This window comes from Epinephelus fuscoguttatus, linkage group LG6 (genome assembly GCF_011397635.1).
Source record: "Epinephelus fuscoguttatus linkage group LG6, E.fuscoguttatus.final_Chr_v1".
NCBI classification, from domain to species: Eukaryota; Metazoa; Chordata; class Actinopteri; order Perciformes; family Serranidae; genus Epinephelus; species Epinephelus fuscoguttatus.
Window position 1 is genome coordinate 2,182,167 of NC_064757.1, and position 23,333 is coordinate 2,205,499.

At 40.7% G+C, this 23,333-nt stretch overlaps 1 protein-coding gene across 1 annotated transcript in view; it reads right to left on the minus strand.

Annotated features, from left to right (window-relative positions):
- The window catches only part of LOC125890225 (voltage-dependent N-type calcium channel subunit alpha-1B-like), a 657,655-nt gene that overhangs the window by 160,413 nt on the left and 473,909 nt on the right, over positions 1 to 23,333 (minus strand). Inside the window, exons 23-26 of the mRNA XM_049578752.1 lie at positions 17,490 to 17,610; positions 15,809 to 15,938; positions 14,551 to 14,610; positions 13,856 to 13,962 (exon numbers count right to left, since the gene is read on the minus strand). Of these exons, the coding sequence (XP_049434709.1) occupies positions 13,856 to 13,962; positions 14,551 to 14,610; positions 15,809 to 15,938; positions 17,490 to 17,610 (418 nt within the window). The remainder of the gene's footprint in view (positions 1 to 13,855; positions 13,963 to 14,550; positions 14,611 to 15,808; positions 15,939 to 17,489; positions 17,611 to 23,333) is intronic.

Below are 23,333 nucleotides of genomic sequence, written 5' to 3' on the forward strand. Positions count from 1 at the left end.
AAGTCAGGAGAAGAGACAGGAACACACTGATCAGTTTACAGCCTTGAATAGTGTTTTGTTTTTTGTTAAACCAGGAAGCATGGGACAATAATGTTTGCAGCTTCTTTTTCAGTGTATGTTAGAGAAAATCACTGCTAGAACTGGGGGGCTCATAAAAGGACATTTTCTTTTGAATAATGCAGCAGAGGAGAGGAGCAATGTGTAATATAACCACAAAATTGAAAACATCCAATCAGTTTTTTTATTTATTTATTTTTTAAATGCAACTCATTGAAGTATTAGGAAATAATATTTCATCCGACTTCCTCTCACAACCAGACAGATTTCTACGGGCCAATTTCAATAAATACCCTTATTTTGAAATGGCCCTCCTCCCAAATCTGATTTTATTTACAACACAACTTTTCATAACATGACATAGCAAATGCCATCCGAAACGGACAAGGCAGAGCCAGTTATGTGATTTGCTGTGGCTTCAGTTTTGAATGAGCCAACAGCCAATCACAGTTACAGGTTCTGCCCTTTTTGTCATGACTGACAGACAGAGACTTTGTAATGAAAAGTGGTATTATGACATGAAGTAGTAATTAGGGAAAATGGTGTAAAAACTTTTAGAATTCACTGTTTTTTAACCCTCATCCTATGGACTGGGGTCCCCGCAGACCCCAGAGGTATACTTTTTGTCATATCTTAAAGGTGCTTTATTCAATCATTCCAATTTTGGGCTGGGGCACTCTGTCAGTAGAAGTTTTCAGAACATGGCCAACATCGCTGGATCTACCTGAGACAGCTGGGACATGCCCTAGTCATGCCACACATGAAGAGGAGAGCTGATGCAGCCACACTCCAAGCCCCAATACAAGCAGCAATGGCCTTCATGGGAGCACAGCATGAACCAAATTGTGTGCTGTAACTGCCTGTTGTGTGCCGTGTTCATGAGTTCCATGGCAACAGCAATCATTTATGTTACTGTTCGAACTGAAAATTTGAAATTTGAATTACAGTTATTCAACATTTATTGTTCAATGAGACCAAGGGCTTTTGTACTTTTGCTTTTGGTTTGAAAGACAAAATTAAAAATGCTGACTGTGGGTTTACTTTAGTTATTTTACACTGGGGTCAAAATGACCCCGGCTGGTTTCACCATATAAATATAACACAAACAATGTTTACTTGAAATTCCTGAAAACTATGTGTTACCAGAATAAAAGGAGGGTAAATAAGCTCTTAAGTACTTAGGTGTTTTGCACTTGGGATAAAAGCTGCAATTTTTATTAAAGAAAATATGTATTTTCGTTTCACAAAATATGGAAATTAACTGTAACATTTCTAAAATAATAATAATGATGATAATATGTTTTTTTCTTTCAGATGGCCATAATTACATAAGTACTGTAATAATGTTTTGACAACAAATAAGTTCCCTACAGTAGTTTATTCTTGGGGTCCCTGGGGACCCCAGTCGGTAGTTACTGTATGTAATATATGTTGGTAGGATGAGGGTTAAGGCTTACCCACTTAGTTATTGTGAACTGCTGTTACAGCTAAAATTACCAATGACTGTCTGTTTTCCAGCTGAAAGGACAACTGTTGCAGTTGATTTTATTAGCTGTATGTAGCTAGCTAATTAGGGTAAAGTTAGCTCCAAAGGTCAGTTGAAGCAATATTTCTGGTTGAATTTTTCATGCTCCATGCTGACTAATTTTAAAATCAGGATGTTGTTAAAGGGTCTTACACATGCAGCATGATTTTATGCTGAGGCCCAGGGTTAAAGCTACATGTACCCACCAAAACATCAGCACACTTACCTGATGATGATCCATCTTTAAGACAAATTTAGACATGCTTGTTTGTATATTATAATAGCGTGTTTTCACTGTAAAGGGACAGTTGACATATTTTTCCTCTTACCTGTAGTTCTATTTATTACTCTAGATTGTTTTGGTGTCAGTTTCAGAGTGTTGGAGATATTGGCCCAAGAGATGTTTACTTTCTCTTCAATATAATGGAACTAGATGGTACTTGGCTTGTAATGCTTAAAGGGCCAAGAACATACATTTAGAAACTCAACAGAAGGAACTGTGCATTGACGAAAGGTTTAAGCATGTGAAGGGAAGATGTAAACATTTTATGGCGTCCTTCTTGGCTAAGCTGTAACATTAACAGTTATACATATGCTAACATTAATAGCTCGGTGGTGCTTGCTGAGCTAGCAGGAAAGATGCACACTTCCTTCTGTGTGAAGAAAGAAAACAGTTCCAATATGAAACTATGAAACTGCTCACAACAAGGTCTGTGGATTATCTTGAGTAAAAAGGTCATGATTTCTGAAAAGACACATTGCTGTTGAGTTTTTCAAATGTTACTTAGGTGCTTTGAGCACCACAAGCCATCTAGTGCTATCTAGTTCTATTATATTGGAGAGAAGGCAGACTTCTCTACAGCCAACACTCACACCAAAACAATCTAGACTGATAAACAGCACTACAAGTAAAAGGGAAAATGTGTATTTTTGACTTTGGGGTTTACCATCCCATTAACATTTTAAGTGATGGTAACCAATGTATTTGGCAAGGTAATGCTATGTTGGACAACGTGCATGGGGTTGCTGGAGTGTAAACTTCCCCAAATCCAATAATGAGCTAGACATAGTTGCTGACATTACCCTAAACTCTGATTAAGTAGTATACAGGACTGGTTTCCACACAGTGGGAACAGATTACACAGTGGATGTGCCTGTTGTTAATTGGGCTTTTTAAAAATGTAACCAGAAACCTCACAAAGGTAGCTAGTCAATGATATGCTCACTGTTGACCATGGAATTAGCACTAGTTTACTTCTATAGGTAGTAAGGTAGTTAGCAAAATTTCATAATATCTATTTAATATTGAACATTTTGTCTCCATACTACACAGGTATCTGTGTGTGTGTGTGTGTGTGTGTGTGTGTGTGTGTGTGTGTGTGTGTGCGTGTAAATACAGGCAAGAAAAAATGCATACTAATGATGGGACAGTATGGTCATAGGGCATCATTAAAAACCTACTGCTAACATGAACAAGTCATACAGTTTATGATTAGCTGATGTGAATGCTAAAAACACAGAGACAATGAATATTCCCCAAGATGTGCCGTCCAGCAGAAGCTTGCTTTTTACATGAGCAAGCCTCTGGTGAATTAATGATAGGGAATGTGAAACTGATGGTATCATTCCAGTCCAAGCAGAGCTGTGGCAAAGGGCTAATGAAAACACCTCTCATCAGAGGCTAGGGGGAGATAAAGATGATGAGCATGCAGGTGACATGCCCCTCTATAGCAAAGGACAGCATTAAGGAAGGACCTTTGGCCAAGCACATGAGGGTCAATTACAGGAAGATCTTAGATGGATGACAGGATGGGAGTGTGTCCCAGACACAACAGTGCACACTGCAAAAACACCCATCATCACAAGCAATTTCACTTCATATACTGAATGTCTTATGGGCTTTTAAAGCAAAAATACACCTTAACAGCTGATGGTGATGCATCTTGTAACTCTGAGCTTTACTTGCTGTTTGGCTCCATCTACAATCACCATTTTTCAATAATCATAATCATCATAATCATGATGGTGAAAGAAGTCAAGTAAAGGTGAGGTGATTTTCCACTCACAGGAGCCCATGGATGAGCCTTTTGTGTTGTTTTGAGAAAAACGTGGCATTGTTCCATTCAGGAAATCACTCAAGGACAAGTATATTTTTGTCTCAGTTCTGAATGATGTTTTGCATGCATACTAATAACATTTAGAGAACAGAAGGGTAAATTGTTTGTGTACATTTATCTTTGCTTGTAATGTCTCTATAAAATGTAACTCAATAGAATGTGTGTGCAAGAGTGTATTAAATGCCCAATCACCCTCTCTGAATCAAGGTGCGAATATAATTCCGTATAGCAGAAAAGACGAGTTCAGGTAGAGTGGTTATACCAACCAAGTTAACTCAGTACCGACAATGCTATCTTACAGAAAATACAATTGTATTCCTCAGCCTTTTAAAAAAGCCTGGATACATTTCTTTGAATAAGACTGAATATGTGGGGAAATTACTTGTTTTGGCAATGAAGGTGTGTGAGAATGTTTTCTCTCACATACATACACACACACAATGACACTGACAGGCAAGACGAGAGAGGTAGAGGAGTCATTACCCCATGAAGCTCCTTCAAAACGGTCCCAGCACAGAAATAGGGAGAGGATCATGTCAATAAACACATTGCATAATTAACTGCTAGATTTAGCAGTAAAGCAAAACTGGTCTGTTCAGTTAATAACTTACAGTACAGTATGATCTTATCACATTCATATACATTTGAAACAACATGACATGACACTGTGAAATCCAAGAACAAAACTAACAAAGAAAAAAGTATAATTAGAAATATTGAAAATGGTTAAATAACTGTTAAAGATAAAGGTGTTACTGAATTACAATTGTAATGCAGCAATTGAACTTTCACATTAAAGACTGTCACATACAAACACCATATTTATGATAATGTTCTATAATTCTAGCTCTATGAACACAGGTAGAACTAAGGCTGTGCAATAAATTGTCTGGTGATCGCGATTACGATTTTGAGGTCAAATGATTTCAAAATTAATGAAATCGAGGGTAAGCGATTTTTGGTCAGGGACACCTGGAAATGTTATTTTCTCTTCTACAGAAGCCACGCATGCGCAATACCGCCCCTCCCCTCCTCTATTCACTCAACAAGCCATTCAAGTAGGTGAACCACGAATAATGCCAGGGGCAGGTGATCGCAGAAGATTTCAAAAACAGCGTGGAAAATGGCAGAGGAAGGGCGAGAGAGGTTGGTCTGTGTGTGTGCGCACGTGTCTGTGTGTGTGTGTGTGTGTGTGTGTGTGTGTGTGTGCCTATCGGGGCCAAACTCCGCCATACAGAGAGCAGAGGAGAATTGTAAACGCGCTACCATGTACAGACAGAAATGACACGCCATCGTGTAAACAATATACCGTATTTTTCCAAATAGTAGCTCGGGCGTTTATTTCACAAAATCGATTTTGACCCCAGGTGTTTAAAAGAACCAGGCGGCTATTTGCTCAAGGCTTTTTTTTTTTCACTGACCTGCACCAGGCCGTTATTTGGTTACAGTTCCTGTCCAGTATGTTTTTAGTGCAAAAATACTGTATGGGGTGAGTTCGTGTACAAAAATCTCTAAACGTTCAGAGAGTGGGTCATTTTTTCGTGTACACAGGTTTCATCGCTGGGTGGTGCTATTGCATTATACCAGTAAAGCCCCAGTTATCCAAATACCAACCGAACGGGCCATTTAACCAACAGTTACAGGCCGCCACACCGAAATATCGCCATTCTGACGGTCCGCCACCCCGAATTCTGGTCCCTGAGTCCTGACAGTAAGCTATGGCGAGCCTGTAAGCCATCCAAGCTGGGATAAGTCCATGGGTCTGATGAGAGGCATGACATTTACTAATGCCTGTGCCACACTGTCTATCTGTGTGTGACGTCTACCTCACTTAGGGTTGCAACAGTATGAGATTTTCATGGTATAATAACTGTCTCAGAAAATATCATGGTTTCATGGTATCACAGTATTACAGAATTTATATTATTATCAGTCAGAATGACTCTTAAAGGAATGAAAACAGGAGGATTACTGATGGTTGAACAAATATTTTATTATAATAATTGAAACTTGAAACCATTTTATTAACGGAAGTTGCAAATAGTAGTTAAAGTCCCCCCATTGAAAATAAAATAAAGCTGATATTTTCCATCCAGCTGATCCAGATCCAGATGAGCAAATGTACAGCGTTTGATAACCATCAACTTTTATATCAAGGTATACCTTGTAACTGGTATATTGCTGCAACCCAATCCTAACCTCACTGAGCTGCAGCAGCTAGCATGCGTGTGGTGTCCACATAGACAGTGTTGCTGTATATCTTTTTACATTGACTTTGTCTTTGATAATTGTTACCAATATATTAAAAGAAAGCACACACATAAAAACACAAAAAAGGATTCTGTCAATTTAAAAAACGCTACAGGGCTTTTAATGCAAAACAAGAAGTGTTGAGTTATAGACATTAAAGCTGTGGTGAAAAGTGTAATATTGCTTTATGATGTCAATATGACTATTAACAGAACACTTTCACTGTTTTTTGCTGTGAACCTTGGACGTCATGTGGAAAAAACACAGGGGAGACTAAATCTCTAGATGTCCCACAGCTGAGCTGCTGCTGAGCCCCACCTGAGCAATGCTGCTCACGTGGCCAGTGTGGCTGCTTTAACCTGTAAAAATTAGTACCAAAATAAAAAGCAAGGGGTTTCGTGATGCAAACGCGCCGCTCATGTGGGCAGTGTGGCCCAGGCATAACTACTGGATCGACTGAGGTTCAGTTTTTAATAGAAATATTTTCACATGTTCACAGACCTTGAATTTTGAGACATAATTGTGTGAATGTTGCTTCAGCCTTTATGCTATTGTGATCCAAAACTTTATTCTTATTTCAGCACTCTTTCGTATGTTTTTCAGTTGACCACTCCGTCTGCTAAAGAAACTATTCAAATATCAAAATGTTCAGGTCTTTTAAGACATTTCTGCCATTTCTTTTCTTGTTTCTATCATTTATACTTTTTAAAACATTAGGTAATTTTCAGCTTTTTTAACAGCAAATCCTCTTAAACCTGCTCCACTTTGAAAAGCTCATGCCTCTGCATACTTTCAGCTGCACACTTTATACAAACCTCAAATGGGTTACAAGACTTTGAATTAAACTATGAGTTCGTAACGGAGGGAATTTTCAGAGCTAGAGTGAATGGCGTCATACCTAGAGTGCCTAGGAGCTGTAAAATCTTGTCAAAATTTTCTCTAAAGCATTTTTACACAGACATCGCGCTATAGGGCTGCTTCAAAGTCAGTTCATTATGTTGCCTTTGTTTTTTTTATTGAGAACCAAAGAACGCCAGCAATGCCAGAGTGTAATTTAAGACAGCATGTCAGGCGTAACGAGTGTGACATGTAATACAACAGTGTTGGCATATAACACAAACGTTGGCACATGTGCAACAAATCTCCCAGCGGTGGGTCGCACACATAATATGTCGTCAAAATGTCACATCCGTCCTGTCCATGGTCCCATCTTGCTAGCTGAGGTGAGACAACTCTGTCCCCCCATTCTGCAATTGTACCATTTATAAAGAACTGCGAGGCGGAATAATGGTGTGAAATTCCCACCTTGAACAAGCAGTGTCAATGGGGCTTTAAACTTGCACTATCAACACAATTTTCACTATTCATACACAATTTGAACATCAAAGAACAGATGTTTTTGTTTTATGTCAGATGATGTGCCAAGTCAAGCAATAGGACTTACAATTTTGATTTTCTCCCTCAAAGCAACAAGAGATCCCTTATACCAAGTGAAAACACAATTGTAGAGACTTTTTAAACTGATATCTCACTCAGTTTTAACTCTATCTACAGATTAGACATGTTTATATCTTCACAAAAGTCTGGGGATGCTCAAAGTTAAGATATTTTAGCAATACAACCCATAGTTTTTGACTTTAAATGTATTTTTGAAGGAATACCTTACTGTATCATTATCAGTCCCACTGAGCAATGACTCGGCTTTGTACTGCACTGAACGCAGACACACAACAGATTTTGATTGACTGATGAGACCTCCATGACTTTCTGCCTGTTTATGACTGGTGCATCTGACTGTCTGTCTCTCTATTAGTCTCTCTCTGCTTCTCTATCCATCTTTCTGTCTCTGTGTCTTTGTCTGAAAAGACTGGATTTTCAAAGTAAAAGCCCCCAGATAGTAACAGGAATTTACCAGGGGGCCTTGGACAATGCTGGATTTCAAAAAAGTACCCAGGTGAAAGCATTAGTTATCATAAGGCCCAGATAAAGTTGAATTTTCAAAAAATAAAGCCCCAACATGGAAAAATGACCAAATTCAAAGCTTTTTCAAATAGGTATAGCGAATTGGGAAAAAAAAAATCTTCAAATCTTACTACTTTCTTCATTTTGACCACTTTGAAAGTCCACAGCTCTCCATATTTTTATCTACAGATGTCACTTAAGCCTTTATAGGGTCACAAATTGATTACACTTCTCCCTCATATTTTTCAACCAATTGCTACTTCTGTATGCTTTCAGTTACAGAAACCATTCAGATGTTTTGTGCTTTTTAAAGTACAAAGCACCTTCCACCTTTGACAGTATAAAGTTTAGCTTCAATGCAGTTCCACTTCAAACTCTGCCAGTTTTATGGTTCAGTTTCCTTTACTGGTAAATTACCCTCCAGTTTATGGTATAAACAAAATGTTCCTTTTCTTCTCACATTTTGCAGACTATGGTAGAAGCTGCAGATGGGTTTCTGCCTCCACAGTCCACATTACACCTCATTTTTAACTACATTGTATTTTACATATTACACCTGACACACCTGATTAGAGCACCAGTCAGCACCAAATCTAATAATCAGGATTAACTAAATCAAGCACAAAAAGTAAGGAAATTTGTGTTTGGTAGATTATATCTTTGTGGTAGCAATGCTTCTTGGCAATACATCTTATACCATTTGAAAGCCTGTTTATTTCCCTTTTAAATGGTGCCACATTTGTAAGGAACATGCATTTGTATTCGACTATGGATTCATCACCCTCCTTACATTATTATGTGCACGTGTCAATAAATATTCTTTTACTATAAAAACGTGTCCTGACTGAATTGCTGTTGACTCTTGTTTGGTGTTGTTTGGTGAATTGGATGATTGAAGTCTGAAGAAACAAAACATAATGGCAATTTAACAATTTATTCATTTAACAAATAGGAGCCTCAGTAGCGTGGAAGAACCATACACAGCCACAACAGCCTGGCACCTCCTCCTAATGCTGGTCACCAGCCTGGTCACACACTGTGGGATGGCATCCTATTCTTCAACCAGCATTTGTCCCAAGTCAGCCAACGTGGTTGTGTTGGTCACTTTGGCACGAACAACACGCCCAAGCTGATTCCACAAGTGCTGAGGTCAGGACTGCTGGCAGGCCATTCCATCCTCTCCACTCCCAAATTCTGGAGGTAGTCTCTGATAAACCCCGCTCTGTGTCATCTTGGAGGATAGAGTTCGGTCCCAGACTGTGGAGATATGGGATTGCCACTGGTTGCAGAATTTCATCTCGATATCTCTCTGCATTGAGACTGCCTCCAGTGATGAAAAGCCTCATTTTTCCAGTGAGGGAGATGCTGCCCCACATCATCACACTGCTTCCACCAAAAGATGTTTCTCTATCGGTGCAGCAATCAGCAAAGCGTTCTCCACGTGTTCTATACACTTTGACCCTACCGTAACAGTGGAAACGGAGGCTGTGACAATGGATGATCTTACTGAGTGGGAGGAGGTAGAGGATGAAGAAGAGAGGACCAAGCACCGAACCCTGGGGGACACCTTGGGGACAGGGGGGCAGTTGAGGAGGAGCAGTTGTTGATGAAGATGAATTGCTTCCTTTCAGTAAGATATGATTGGAGCTAGGTGAGGGCATGATCTCTGATGTTGAGGAGACATTGTGGGCGGGAGAGTAAGATGGAGTGGTTCATGGTATCAAAGGCAGCGGTGAGATCCAGGAGGATGAGGATGGAGAGTTGGCCGGAGTCTGAGGAGAGGAGAAGGTCATTTGTTACTTTGAGGATGGCAGTTTCAGTGCTGTGGTGGGTACAGAATCCGGATTGAAATTGTTTGTAGAGGTCATTATTGGTGGGATGGACTTTGATTTGTGAAGCAACAACATGTTCCAGGATTTTAGACATAAATGGGAGGTTGGAAATGGGCCGGAAGTTATTGATGCTGTCAGGGTTGAGTCCAGATTTCTTAACGATGGGGGTTACAGCAGCCAGTTTCAGTGATGGGGGAACAGTGGAAAAGTTGAGGGAGGAGTTGATAATCCCTGAAATAATTGGGGAAATGGTGGGGAAGCAGTGTTTAACAAAGGAGGATGGAATGGGATCTAGGATGCAGGTGGAGGATTTCATGGTTGAGATGATTTTGGTTTTGTCAGTGGTGAATGAGTTTGAAATGATGTCGCTGGGATTGAGGAGTTTGTTGATGGTGGAAAAAAGAGCCTTTTGGTTATTGGAGCCAGTGTGGATGAGGTTTGAAAAGTAGGCAGGGCGGGCAGTGTTGAGGGCGGTTTTGTACAGTTGAAGGTGGTCAGTGTATGCTTGAACTGTGAGTCTGTTTTTTTGTCTTTCAGTCTTTCAAGCTGACGCGATTTCAGCTGGTGGAGTTCAGGGGTGAACCAAGGGGCTGAGTGTCTAAATGAAATGGTATGGTTTTGATGCAGGCTAATTGATCAAGGCAGGAGGAGAGAGTGTTGTTATAGTGGTTGACAAGGTCATTGAGGTCATCAGATAGTGGGGGAGGGGATGTAGGGTGGCGGAGAGAGATGCTGAGATGCCTTGTGGCGAGATGGATTTGAGGTTTCTAAAGGATATTGTACGTTTTTCTTTGGAAAGGCGGGTGGGGAGGTGGATGTCCATGATGATAGCCAGGTGGTCAGAGATGTGGAAGTTGATGCTGGAGAGTTGTTGGATGGTGAGACTAGTGGAGCAGACTAAATCCAGGGTGTGGCCGCAGGAGTGGGTGGGGAAGTTGACATACTGAGTGAGGTTGAGGCAGTCAAGGAGGACCAGAAAATCAGAGGCTTGTTTACAGTTAGTGTTGTCAATATGGAAGTTGAAGTCGCCAAGTAGTAAAACTAGTAGTAAAACTGACGGTGAGATGGCTGAGAGATGTGTGACAAAATCTGAAAAGTCGGAGAGAAAAGATGGATGTGGTTTGGGGGGGTGGTAGATTACAGCAATGACAATGGGGGTGGGGCCAGGGAGTTTAAGAGCAATGTTCTCAAATGACTGTACAGAAGGAGTGGATATAGTGTTGATTTTGAGGGTCCTTTTGTGGATTGAGCCAACGCCGCCTCATCCAGTGAGGCGGGGTTAATCAATGTATGTGTATCTAGCGGGGGTGGCTTGGTTGAAATAGTCCAGATGGCTGTGCCAGGTTTTAGTGAGACAGAAGTCCAGATTATTGTCAGTTATGAAATCGTTTAAGATGAGTTCTTTACTTTTGAGTGAGCGAGTGTTTTGGAGAGCCAGCTTGAGAGGATATTGTTGTGCGAGAGACTGTGAGGAGTCGGGGAGCAGGCAGAGGTTGCAATGGATTTTTTCTTCACTTCACTTTTGCATTTCTGTTTTCGGGACGGGGGGGTCAGATAGTTGCATTTTATGTTAATGAGGTTGCTTTTGTTAGCAGAATTGAGGCAGTTATGGGGATCATGAGATCTAACAGAGTTAACAGGCTGAATGGTGTAGGAAGCAGCAGGAGAAGGGAGTGACAGGTGGGGCCAGTAGGGGGAGCTGTGGATAGTGGTGGTATTCTGAGTTGGGACCGTAGAGGAAGAAGGGGAGGCGCTGCATGGGGAGTGTAAACAGTCAGTCACGTGGTTGATTGTGAACAACGTGCTGCAAGTTAGCTGCTAATATGTGGCTTCCCAGTTTGTCCGGGTGGAAACTGTCGGGTTTAAAGAAGGATTTTCGGCCCCAGAACAGATTGAAATTGTCTATGAAGCTCACGGAGTTTATTTTGGCAGATTGATGCCACGTGTGGAGGGATATTATATGGCTGAATATTCCATATCCACAGCCGTGAGGAGAGAGTGGGCCACTTATGAAGACTGATTTTCAGATAGTGTGGAGGAATTGAAATTGTTTGTTGAACTCTGCTTTGGTGATCTCAGACTGTTGGCGGTAAGCATCCACGCAGCTGACGTGAATGATTACTCTGAGGACAGATGAACAGGAGTGTTTGGAGTATGCCGGGGAGTTTAGCAAGAATGGCAGGGACGGTTGCTCCAGGGAAACAGTGAATCGGATATTTTTTGTCATGGAGTCTCCAACTATTAGAGCAGTCGGAGGGGGAAAAGGGGCGAGGAGTTGGTGGTGATGAAGGGAGAGAGGGTTCTGATGGAGATCTGGGCGGTGGTGACGGAGCGGGTGGAGAAGCGCAGGGGGAGAATGAGGGAGGAGAACACTGCAGAGCCAGTGTGAAGTGCGGGATGGAGAGGCGGCGAGCTCCGGGGAGAGCAGGGCACCGAGGGGGGACTGAAGTGACAGTGTGTTGTTGGACTGTGGGGAAGGTTGGGGTTCTGCTGGTAGGGGAGGGAAATCTTGCAGGGCGAGGATATCAAATCTATTGTCAAGCTGCGTGGTGTGGTAGAGTGCGTGAGGGGCTGCTTGCCTCTCCTGCTGCGAGGAGCGACCTGGGACCAAGATGCAGGCTCTCGAGGAGTGGAGGTGGCCAGGGACCTGGGCTTAGCCCCCTGCCTGATCCAGGTGGGGTCGGTGTTGGAGTTCAGTGGAGGGATAGCAGGGTTAACAGCTGCCCGATCGGGAGCAGTGACATCATGCACCAGGGGAGAGGTGCTTTCAGCAGGGGCAGCAACAGAGGCAAGACTGGTGGCTGATTCAGCCTCTGGTGGTGTGGAACAGAACGTGATGGTGTCCATTTGCAGTTTGGATTCACAGATCTTGCAAAGTGTGGAAATACATTGTTCCAGCTCTGTGACCCTCTTGGCAAGGACAGTGCAGTTGACGCAGACGGATGGAGAGGTGAGTGGAGCCATGGTGAATATAGTGGCTGGAAAACAGAGTAAAAGGAAGGCCAGTACGGGGGCTAAACGTGCTAAGTTCAGGTTATTGAAAGCAGGTAGGAGTAGTTAGTAGAGAAGACACAGACACAGGGACTTACACACAGGGGCTCCAACACGGAGCCCACAGCGGTGAAATGGCTTAGCATTAGCGGAGAGGACCAACAGAAGGCACGGAGCAGAGCAACAGGTAGCGAAACTTACCGGCAGGGGCCCAGTAATAGGGTCCACTGCAGAGAATAAGCATCCGGGTTAGTAGAAGCCCAAGGGCGGTGGAGGGGTGTTGAGTCCCAGTAATTTTCCAGTAACGTGGGTAATGGTAAAAACAAGCCAGCTAGTGCTAAAGACAGGCTAATGTTAGCCGGCTAGCTAGCGCAGGGCATGAGCTAGTTGGGAAAACTTGGGATCGGTAGGTCCGATTGCAACAGTGGTCACGTAGAGAGATTGTGTAAAGGGTAAAGACAGTTTACCAAGAGTATGCCAGTTAAAAGTGGATAAAAAATGTTAAAGAAGGCAATTTTCTGGGAGCCGATCTGACAGAGGTTCGCTAGATGGTACTAGGGCTCATTTCAAATAATGCCGCAACTTGGTTTTGCGAAACACCAGCTTGAAGTTGCCCTATCGCACAGGCCCTATCCAGATCAGTCAAATGTGGCATGCCAATTCTTGGAGCAGACACCGACTGACCACTGTAGCAGGGCCCATGTTCACAGGTGCTGATAATCAGGTGCAAATCAGACACCTGATTGTCAGCACCTGGGGGTACCAGAAGCTCAAATTAAGAGTCAATAGCAACAGCAAAAAAAAAAAAAAAAAGAAAAAAAAAAGCTGTTTGGCATTGGCAGAAAAGATTTGGAAAATATTTCATGGGTGCAACCCACATATTCAGCTCTGCTGCTCATCCCACAAATGCATGTTCCTTTCAAATGTGGCACCATGTCAAAGGGAATAAACAGGCTTTCCAGTGGTATAAGATTAATTGCCAAGAAGCATTGTTACAACAAAGAAGTAATCTACCAAACACAAATTTCCTTACTTTTGTGCTTTGTTTATTTACAAATTGGAGATATCTTATTTCATGACAAAGAAGGACAAAAGGAACTAAAAGGAGTTATTGAACTTACGAAAATGCAAAAGCCACCAGTGCCCCACTGACCACTATGAAGTCCAGAATGTTCCACAGGTCTCTGAAGTAGGATCCAGGATGGAGCAACAGGCCAAGGTCCACCATCTAAACCAAACATACCGTTGTTTTTGAATTTTATTCATTTTATTCTAGTTTATGCTGTTTTACTTTGTGTCATATCCATTACATTTGACCTATTTCAAATAAATTCCATTTAGATATGGAACTATGTTATTTGGCTTGTAATGAGTGAGTCTATCATATAATATCTTTGGTGATTATTGATTATCCTAAATATTGTTCTGGTTAATTAATACATTAATCATTTCACGAATCATTTTGGAATTAAGTATATTAGTTGTGAGTTATTTTGAAGTACGGGTTCAATCGCTATTGTGTTACCAGGTGAAGGACATTACTTTTCCTGAAAACAAAGTGGATTATGAATAAAAAGGGACAGTAAGGCAATGTTATATCCTAAATACAACATAGTGTTCACAACGGGGGAAGGTCCTGGCACTGACTGCCTCAATGTCCTTCACTCATTTATCACTTCAGTATTTTCAATACGTAGAAAATATGTTGAGTCAGCAACTAAGCTGTGATTAAGTCAAATACAGTCATTACAGTTTAACTAAGTAAGGAAGGTGCAGCAAAAGACTGTTTTAAATATGTATTAATCTATATCCTTACCTTAATCACCATTTCAAAAGTGAAAACACCAGTGAAGGCATAGTCTAGATATTTGAGCACCTGCAAAAGAGAGATAAATCAATGACAGACAACAAATCATGAAACATATTTTCCTCTGCAGTCATGGCAAAAATTAATGAGGAAAGTTATGGTATCTATGTCCTCATTATTTAAATGCTAATTAACTTCACTGACTAACAGGACTCGGCATAAAACACTTTTCCAGACAATACTCCTTCTACCAAGAGAAAATAGGAAGTTGATCTTGAGGGGTGATTACAGATTTGTTCAAATGTACAATCTGGCTCATACAACTGGAGGCTCAGACTCTTACAATTCAAAATTCTGCATGGAACATATTATATTTCCTTAAAACTGCATGCATTCAGAAATGTCCTTTTTGTACTGGAGGTGTAAGAGACAAAAGGGGTCCTTTTTTGCATATGCTATGGTGTAATCGTATTGCAATCGTAACCCCCTTTTGTGAAGAAAATATGATTTATTTCTTAAAACTTGGAAATCAATTTCATACCTACTCTGCATCTCTGTCTACTTGGAAACTTTAATGTTGTTGAATGCCATTAAAAGAAACTGTCTTGCATTTATTGTTGCAAAAAATGTATTGCTATCAGCTGGAAGGCCTTTCCCCCCAGTGTCTCAGTGAAAGGCAGAGATGTCAAGTTACATTCGACTTGAATACTCTTGTATTACATTATGAAAGTAAAGCTGGACATACATGACTAAATATGCACACCTTTGGTAAACTTTATCAAGTTTATCACTGACACGCTGTACACACTAAATCCTTAATGTTTGGGGATAGACTTGCTTGTGGAGTGACCCTATAACATGTATTGCTTGTAGAGTGTCCCTCACAAATTATAAACATTTATTTACTTTTGTAATTTTTTAAATAATTAATTAACTAATTAATGTTTTTGTAACTGCACTCCTTGCATTGTTTTGTTTTCCTTGTTTGTCTTGCCCTGTCTGTCTGAGTGTATCCCACATTCATATAAGCATTCACATAGCACTGATTCTCAATCTGCGGGGGCGAATGTGAGAGATAACACCGCCCCACCTCTGTCAGAGAGAACACTTTTGCAAATCCAGAGGAGCTTTGGATTGTAAGTGTTGTACTGTCTAAAAAATTATTATATTACAAAAACACTTTTTGTTTTGTAGTGAATATGAAATATTTGTGTGCATGTGTTTACGTGCTAAGTGTTGTTTTTTCATTCACACTTGGGTTTCTCACATTGTTGCGAGGGGCGTTCGTCCAGACAGGATCCTCTGCTGCTAAGGCAATACTGCTCATAGCAATGACAACCAGGATGGACATCTCAAAGTATCGCAGACTCACAATATAGTGACATAACCGCCTCACCCTGAGGAGAGAGAAGCAGGGACAGACAGACAGACAAAAGCAAGGAGGTAGAGGCAGAAAAACAGCAAGCAGAGGACACAGATGGAACAGAGATTAGGCTGTAGCAGCAGCTACTGTCTCTGAACTATTTCTTTGCTTACATACATAAACATAAACATAAACATACACATAGGTAGGGATGGGAATTGATAGGATTTTGCCAGTGCCAGTATCGATTCTGTTTATAAGTCTGATTCTTTATCATTTCCCTTATTGATTCCTGATTAGTCTGCTGTGTGAGGGGAAAAAAGTAGGCCTACACAGTGTCAACGTAACTGTAACATCTCTGAGACTGAACACTAGTAGATAAAAGATCATTCATGAGATCATTTATGTACTGCATTTATTTTCAGTTAGGTTTTCACACTCAAATAAAAAATCTGCAAAGCCTGCCTGGATGGAACTAATATTATTAAAGATTTTTTACCCTCGGTAAGAGATGTGCTGCTTGATTGGGAAGCAGTGGCACTCGTGTGTAAAGTGTCAGATACAGAGTATTCTTGTAATTTAACCCATGTTGCATAGAAAGATGTTTTAGTATATTGCTGCTGTTTCCACCCTTACTTTATTTTACAGACAGTACAAACAGTACTGTTGTCATCTTTCTTTGTGAAATGAAGCCACACTTTGGGTTGTTTCTTCCTCTCCACCATTACACTTCCAGCAGTGTGGATGGATGAATCTGATGTCATTGTTTTGCAATGCACAAATATCAGAAAAACATGTTGACATCAATAAAAGGAATCGATAAACTGGGAGGCATACAGTTCCAGTAGACTGAATAACTTGGAATTGCTTTACAACTGGAACCACTTTTCGATTCTGTTTTGGTTTTTTGTGAACAATGATCAAGGTTAGAAGGAAACAAAGCTGTTTAATCATCACATACAGTACATCATATCTTGTGTTAAGTCAAATGTTTAATCAAAAGCACTGTGTATCAAATTATATATTTTTTTGTAAATTAAAACTTTTATAAAAAAAATATAGTTTGGATGGGACTCAGATCTAATGGAAGTATAAAACTCATTGTGCGTCACTATAAAACAAAACAAAAAAAAAAAAACATTCAAAGCCAGGCCAGGAATATCTGTGTAAAGCTGAAAGATACTGTGAAAACTGAGCTGTGAGTGACTCTGGCAGGAAAACACACAGATAACCTGTTATGTTTGATATATAGGCTACATTAGATATGATATGAATTATGATATATAATGTGGACCCTATGCTTTCACATATTTTTCAGTTGTGTCTAAACAGAGCAAGAGAGACGGACACAGACAAACACACACACACACACACACACACACACACACACACACAAACAGACAGACAGGTCTAGGAGTGGGAACTTTCACACCCCTAGTTATTAATGGTATTGATATGATGATATGATAGCTTATATATTAATAAAAGAGCTAATAACATCCAACCACTTAGTCTAACTTCCACAGAATGTGGGAGGACTTGCATGGAAGTAAAAAAGTGGACAAAGGAGGTTAAGGTGACTCACGGATTGGTCTGTCCGAAGATGAACATGGAACTGTAAGGCAGGATGGGTTTGGGACCACTTTGACCAAGATCCCCAAGGCTCTTCTCATTCATTGGCATTGTCTCACAGTCTATGCTGTTCACTGGGGAGATAGATAGTTTGATTACAGCAATGTAGGCAAGGGTCGTGTAAAGCAGCCTCTGTCTTCTCCAGCAGGTCATTAACATTGGTACCTTATTTAACTGTTGACATGGCAGAGTCATGTAATCTCATTTAATGTCTTTATAACACCATTGGAGAATAAATCAGACCTCCTCTTCTACCTCTGCAAATCACAGTCAAATACAGTGAAAGAATCCTTATCATTACCATTTAATCAAGATTTGTTGTTGGTCTCCTGCCACAAATCAATGTACGTATTATTGGTTGGAGGTATTGGATACAATCTCACAGAAAGTCTCAGTGTCTATTGAACCATTTGTAATAACTGTTTTATTTGGGGTTACCCTCACAACCTCATATAAGACCTTTTGGCTGGATGCTTGATTCGTCCTTTTCTTCCTGCTCACCTTTCATGGATTTGAGACATTTATTTTGTTATGATGTACAGTAAAGCTTGATTTATGGTCAGGCATTCTCAACATTATTGATAATGGTCGCTCAATAAGAATTAAACGGTTGCACTTCATTTTCAATTTCTGCTTCAGCAAAAGATTTTTAAGTTGTCTCCATGGTAACCACCCTGCATTTTTAGCAATCTATTTCTGACACTTTCAGTAAAGTGTAATCTGCACAGACAGCTGTTTAAATCACACAAATATTTTACTGTATGTTTTTAACTTTTTGACCATTGATTGATTTACTTCCTGTCTGTCTGTGGGCATCAGATAATCTTCACTTGCTATGGAGGACTGGAAAATAACATCGATGAATCAATAAATACAAGCACTGTTGATTTCTTCCTGTGACATGAAAACTATTTTAATTCAGTAAATGTCTACTGTCAGTCAGCCTGGTGAAGGCAGTCTGACCAGCTGCTGTCCTCTCAGCTCCCCATGAGCTGCTGCTGACAGATGGTTGCAGGTTGGAGTCGGAGTGGATTAAAAACTAATATCTCCATGGCTCCATATATTTGGAAACAGTTTATAATAATAAAAATAAATAAATAAATAAAAATATTTTTTTTTTATGTGAAAGGTTATAGTATAGGTTGTTTCATACATGTCAAAGCAGAGTGGCGCCGGCAATGGCGACACGCAGCAGCATTGTATGAGTATGTGTGTCCTGTTTTTGTCTGATTAAACTGTTTTAGCGTCCCTCTAATTTATATTTTTAATGTGTCTACATGAGATGCTGAGGCATGTGTTGGTGTCCCAACAGAATTCTCTGATATGGTCCTTCAGAAGGGAGCAGAAGTTGGGAATCCAAACCAAGGGTGTTGAGGAAATGGGATAGACGTAGAGGAGTGCACCAAAGACTGAGGAGTCAAGGCCACCAGAGGATCCCCCTTCTCTCTGTCATTCTTGCAAACTCACAGTCTCTTCGTAACAAGATTGACATTCTACAGGCAAATGTCAACTTTCTACGGGAATATCAAAGCACCTGTCTTATTGCTCTGAGAGAGACGTGTCTCAAGCAGCACGATCTACAGTCTGATATGGATATAAATGGCTTTGGCAAACCACTGCAACTTGACAGAGACCCAACAGTGACGGGGAAATCACTGGGTGGTGGGCTCTGTTTATATGTCAGTAAAAACTGGTGCAATACTCCTGTGGTCAGGGAATCACTGTGCACTCCCGACATTGAACTTTTATCTGTCTCATTACACCCCTTTTATCTACCAAGATAGTTTCCACAGTTATTTGTTATCATGGCCGTAACTAGCTATGAGGTACCCGAGGTAAATACCTCAGTTACTATTTCTTGGGATTATTTATAAAAATATACATTTTACAAAAAAATATGAAAATCTAATTCATAGAAAGATCACAAATTATATTAACCGCTGCAGCCAACAGTCAGGAGTTGTGTTTCTAAAAAAAAACAAAAAAGGAGTTGTGTTTCTGCATATGAGGTCTCATAACCTTTAGCCTTACACGCCACGCCGCAGCGCATCACGTGTACCGGTACTGACTGGACATGTTTTGGGGTGAAGAAGAAGAGATTCTCCGCGTGTGCTGAGACCTAAATGAGAGGTAAGGAACAAACTACGAACATAGGCTACTCGCCAGTTTGTGCATCTGTCATGATAATAGTTTTGTTGAAACAAAAAGAAAGGCGCGTCTGTGTCACGGAGTCGCCAGACTCGCCACCGAGACGAGCTTAATAAACGACCGTTGCTATGGAGTCCCTAGCAACGGTCTGCTCCACGGAGCAGCGGTGGTCTGTCGAGAAACAGACCGCAGAATATTGGTGATTGACCAATCAGAATCGAGTATTCAAGAGAGCCGTGTTCTAAGAAAATGATAAGTACTCACTAACACAGATTTAGACAGATTTGTGAACAATATTTGAGAGAAATAGGTCTTTTGTGTATATAGAAAATGTTTTAGATCTTTGAGTTCAGATCATGAAAAATGGGAGCAAAAACAGCTCTCATGCATGTTCACAACAACATCAAGATCAACAAGGAAAGCGTACTCAAGCGGTGGGATGCCTCTGGACACAGGAGGATCCACCTGGCCTTCCGAAAGGTAATACTGTTAGACAGCCTTTGTAAATAAGAATTTGTTCTCAAATGCTTACCTGGTTAAAATTGAGATGAAAAAAGACAGTATTATTTGTCACATTTGCATTAACTGATCGTAAGTCTGTCTCTGTCTGTCTATCTGTCCTTTTTATGTACTTTCAGTGAGTTGAACCCTCTGGAGACAGGATCCAGCCAGCCCTCCAAAAGGTCAATAATAGCCTATATATATATATCTGAGAGTGCCAAAAGTAAGAAAAAATAAAGAATCTAATCAACAACATTATGTGATTGCGTATTTGTGTAATTGCACAGTTTAAAACACTATTTATTTTACTTTTTATTCATAAATAAGTGCTCAAAATTTTTTTGCTCGCACGCTTTGCACGCTCGCATGGTTTGTACCTCACTAGTTTCATAACCCTGGTTACAGCCCTGTTTGTAATTCTTTTGTATATCCATCCAAAGGCAACCACGACTCTTGTGGAAACTATACACAGGCTACAGAGCATTGCACCAGACACGCCCAATTTCATCATGGGCAACTTCAATCACTGTAAGCCTGGGAAGTTGCTTAATAAATTTTATCAGTATGTGACTTGTCCTACCAGGAATACGAAATGTCTGGACCTCTGTTATGGCTCAATTAAGGGCGCTTACAAGTGTTTTAGCAGAGCTCCTCTAGGCATGTCTGACCATAATGTTTATTTGTCTCCCATCTACAAACCTGTCCTCAAGGAAACAAAACCTGAGCGTGATTAGTTCTGGTCTGGTCAACGGAATCTATCCAGCGCCTCCAGGACTGTTTCTTGTGCACGGACTGGGATTTGGGATCAGCTGCTCTGATCTGGATGAGCTAACAGAGACAGTCACGGCATATATTAACTTCTGTGAGGACACAATTATCCCGAAGAAATTAATCCACATCTTTCCCAATACTAAACCATGGGTGTCTAAATCTCTTAAAAACATCATTAACCTGAGGAACATCAGTTTTATTCAAGGCGATGTCACTCATAAAAGAGAGTTGCAGAAGCAAGTTAAGAGAGAACTTAAAATTACTAAAATCTCTAAACACTCCAATTTGCTTACAGGCCTGGTAGAGGTGTCGAGGATGCTGTGGCCACCTTACTTCATTGAGTCCAGAGCCACTTTGATGGTGTTAAGAACTTTGCACAGTTGCTTTTTATGGATTTTTCCTCGAATTTTAACTGTATCCAACCTCATATTCTAGCTGATCGACTTACCAACATGAACATTGACCAAGGCCTTATATGTTGGTTGATTGACTTTTTAACTGACACATCCCAGAAAGTGAGAGTTAATGGTGTTTTATCAAAGGCTGACCAAACGTCCTCTTTTGCCCGGACATGTCCACTTTTAACGTCCCGTCCGGGGCATCCGGGTTTTTTTATAAACTGATGATAATGTCCGGTTTTCCGTGTGTTTGTGCGTGTGTGTTAGAGTGCGGCACGGGCTGCATATTTCTGTCCGAACCCGAACCGAGCCCGACATTATTTATAACCAAAGCACTGAGTTTGTGTCACACAGTTGTAACGGTTACAGGCTATTTAACAGGCCAGGCATGCGCCGTGGGTGCTCAGCATAGAGGGAGACCTCCGTGTTTGAGACAGGAGCGGGAGGCGGGAGGTTCCGACACTTCCAGTGAGAGCAGAAGGAGAAATAAAACAAAATAAGATAAAATAGGAAAAACCTGTCTCCCTCTTTTATTTTATTTTCAGCGTTTAATCAAGGCGGAGGCAGGCAGCTGGAGGTCCAAGGCTTCCAGCAAGGGGAGAGGTAGAAACAAACAGCCAATGTATGTCTGTGTGTGTTATGTTCAGGTGTTGTCACGTAAATAACAGTGCCCAAGCAATAAACAGGACAGACAATAGGATTTTATTTATTTTTACACTACATTTTCACTGAAAGCTGACCGAATCTGACCCGAGCCCCAATACAATTTATAGCTACATTTTTGACCAAACCCACCCGACCCGTCGGGTACCATCGGGGTCGGATCACCACACTCTAGTGTGTGATATGTGTCCCCTATTGGGGCCTATCTGAATTTCTGTCTTTGAGAGATATTATTTTGTAATATAACTGAATTTTCTATCCATACATATACATTTTAAATATTATTATTATATATTAAAATTATAAGGCATCTTTGAATAAACTGCGAGTATCATTTAAGTAGGCTATGTCGTGGCTGGGCCGAGTGTCCTTTTTTTTGGAAATCAAAATATGGTCACCCTATTTTATCAGATGTCCTTTTATCCTCCACCGGCTCACCACAGGGATGTGTCCTCTCACCAGTTTTATTTGTTTTACACAATAACGAGTGTCAATGTATTTATGAGGGCAGACATATTTTTAAGTTTGCGGATTACTCTGTCATAGTCTCTCTGCTCAGTGATAATGACTGTCAACATGGCCCTGTATTGGAGGATTTTAGTGCCTGGTGTAAATGCTCCTTCCTGAACATCAGTGTCTCAAAAACTAAACAAATGATGATCGATTTTAGGAGGAAGTCTTCCTCTGTCCCCCCTTCCTTCATTGATGATCAGGCTGTTGAGGTGGTGAAACAGTACAAGTATTTAGGGACAATAATTGATGATGCACTCACTTTTGATGCCAACACTAATGCGGTATGTGCAAAGGCCCACCAGCGTATGTATTTTTATCGCAAACTGAGGAGTTTTAATGTTGATAGTTTTATGAAAATGTTTTATTCTTGTTTTATTGAGTCTGTTTTAACCTTTTCTTTTATCTGTTGGTTTGGGTCTCTCACTGTATAAAATAAGAAGAGGCTGGAATACATTGTGAGAATGTGCAGTAAAATAGCTGACATTACTCTGGAAGATCTTTCACTCTTATACAGAGTCAGAGCCACAAGGAAGGCACAGGCTATCTTAGACGACTGCACTCATCTTCTTTTTGCAGAGTGTAAGCTGCTGTTCATCTGGTAGATGGCAGATATGCTCTGCTGAGGTGTAGGGCAAACAATCATTTGTCCCTGCCACCATCAACAGCATCATGTGACATGTTTTTTTACTTGTTGTGTGTGGTGTGTGTGTGTGTGTGTGTGTGTGAGAGAGAGATTTCTTTCTTGTTATTCACTGCTGGCTTCACAAAAAATTGCCTTTACCTTACCTTACCTTACCTTACCT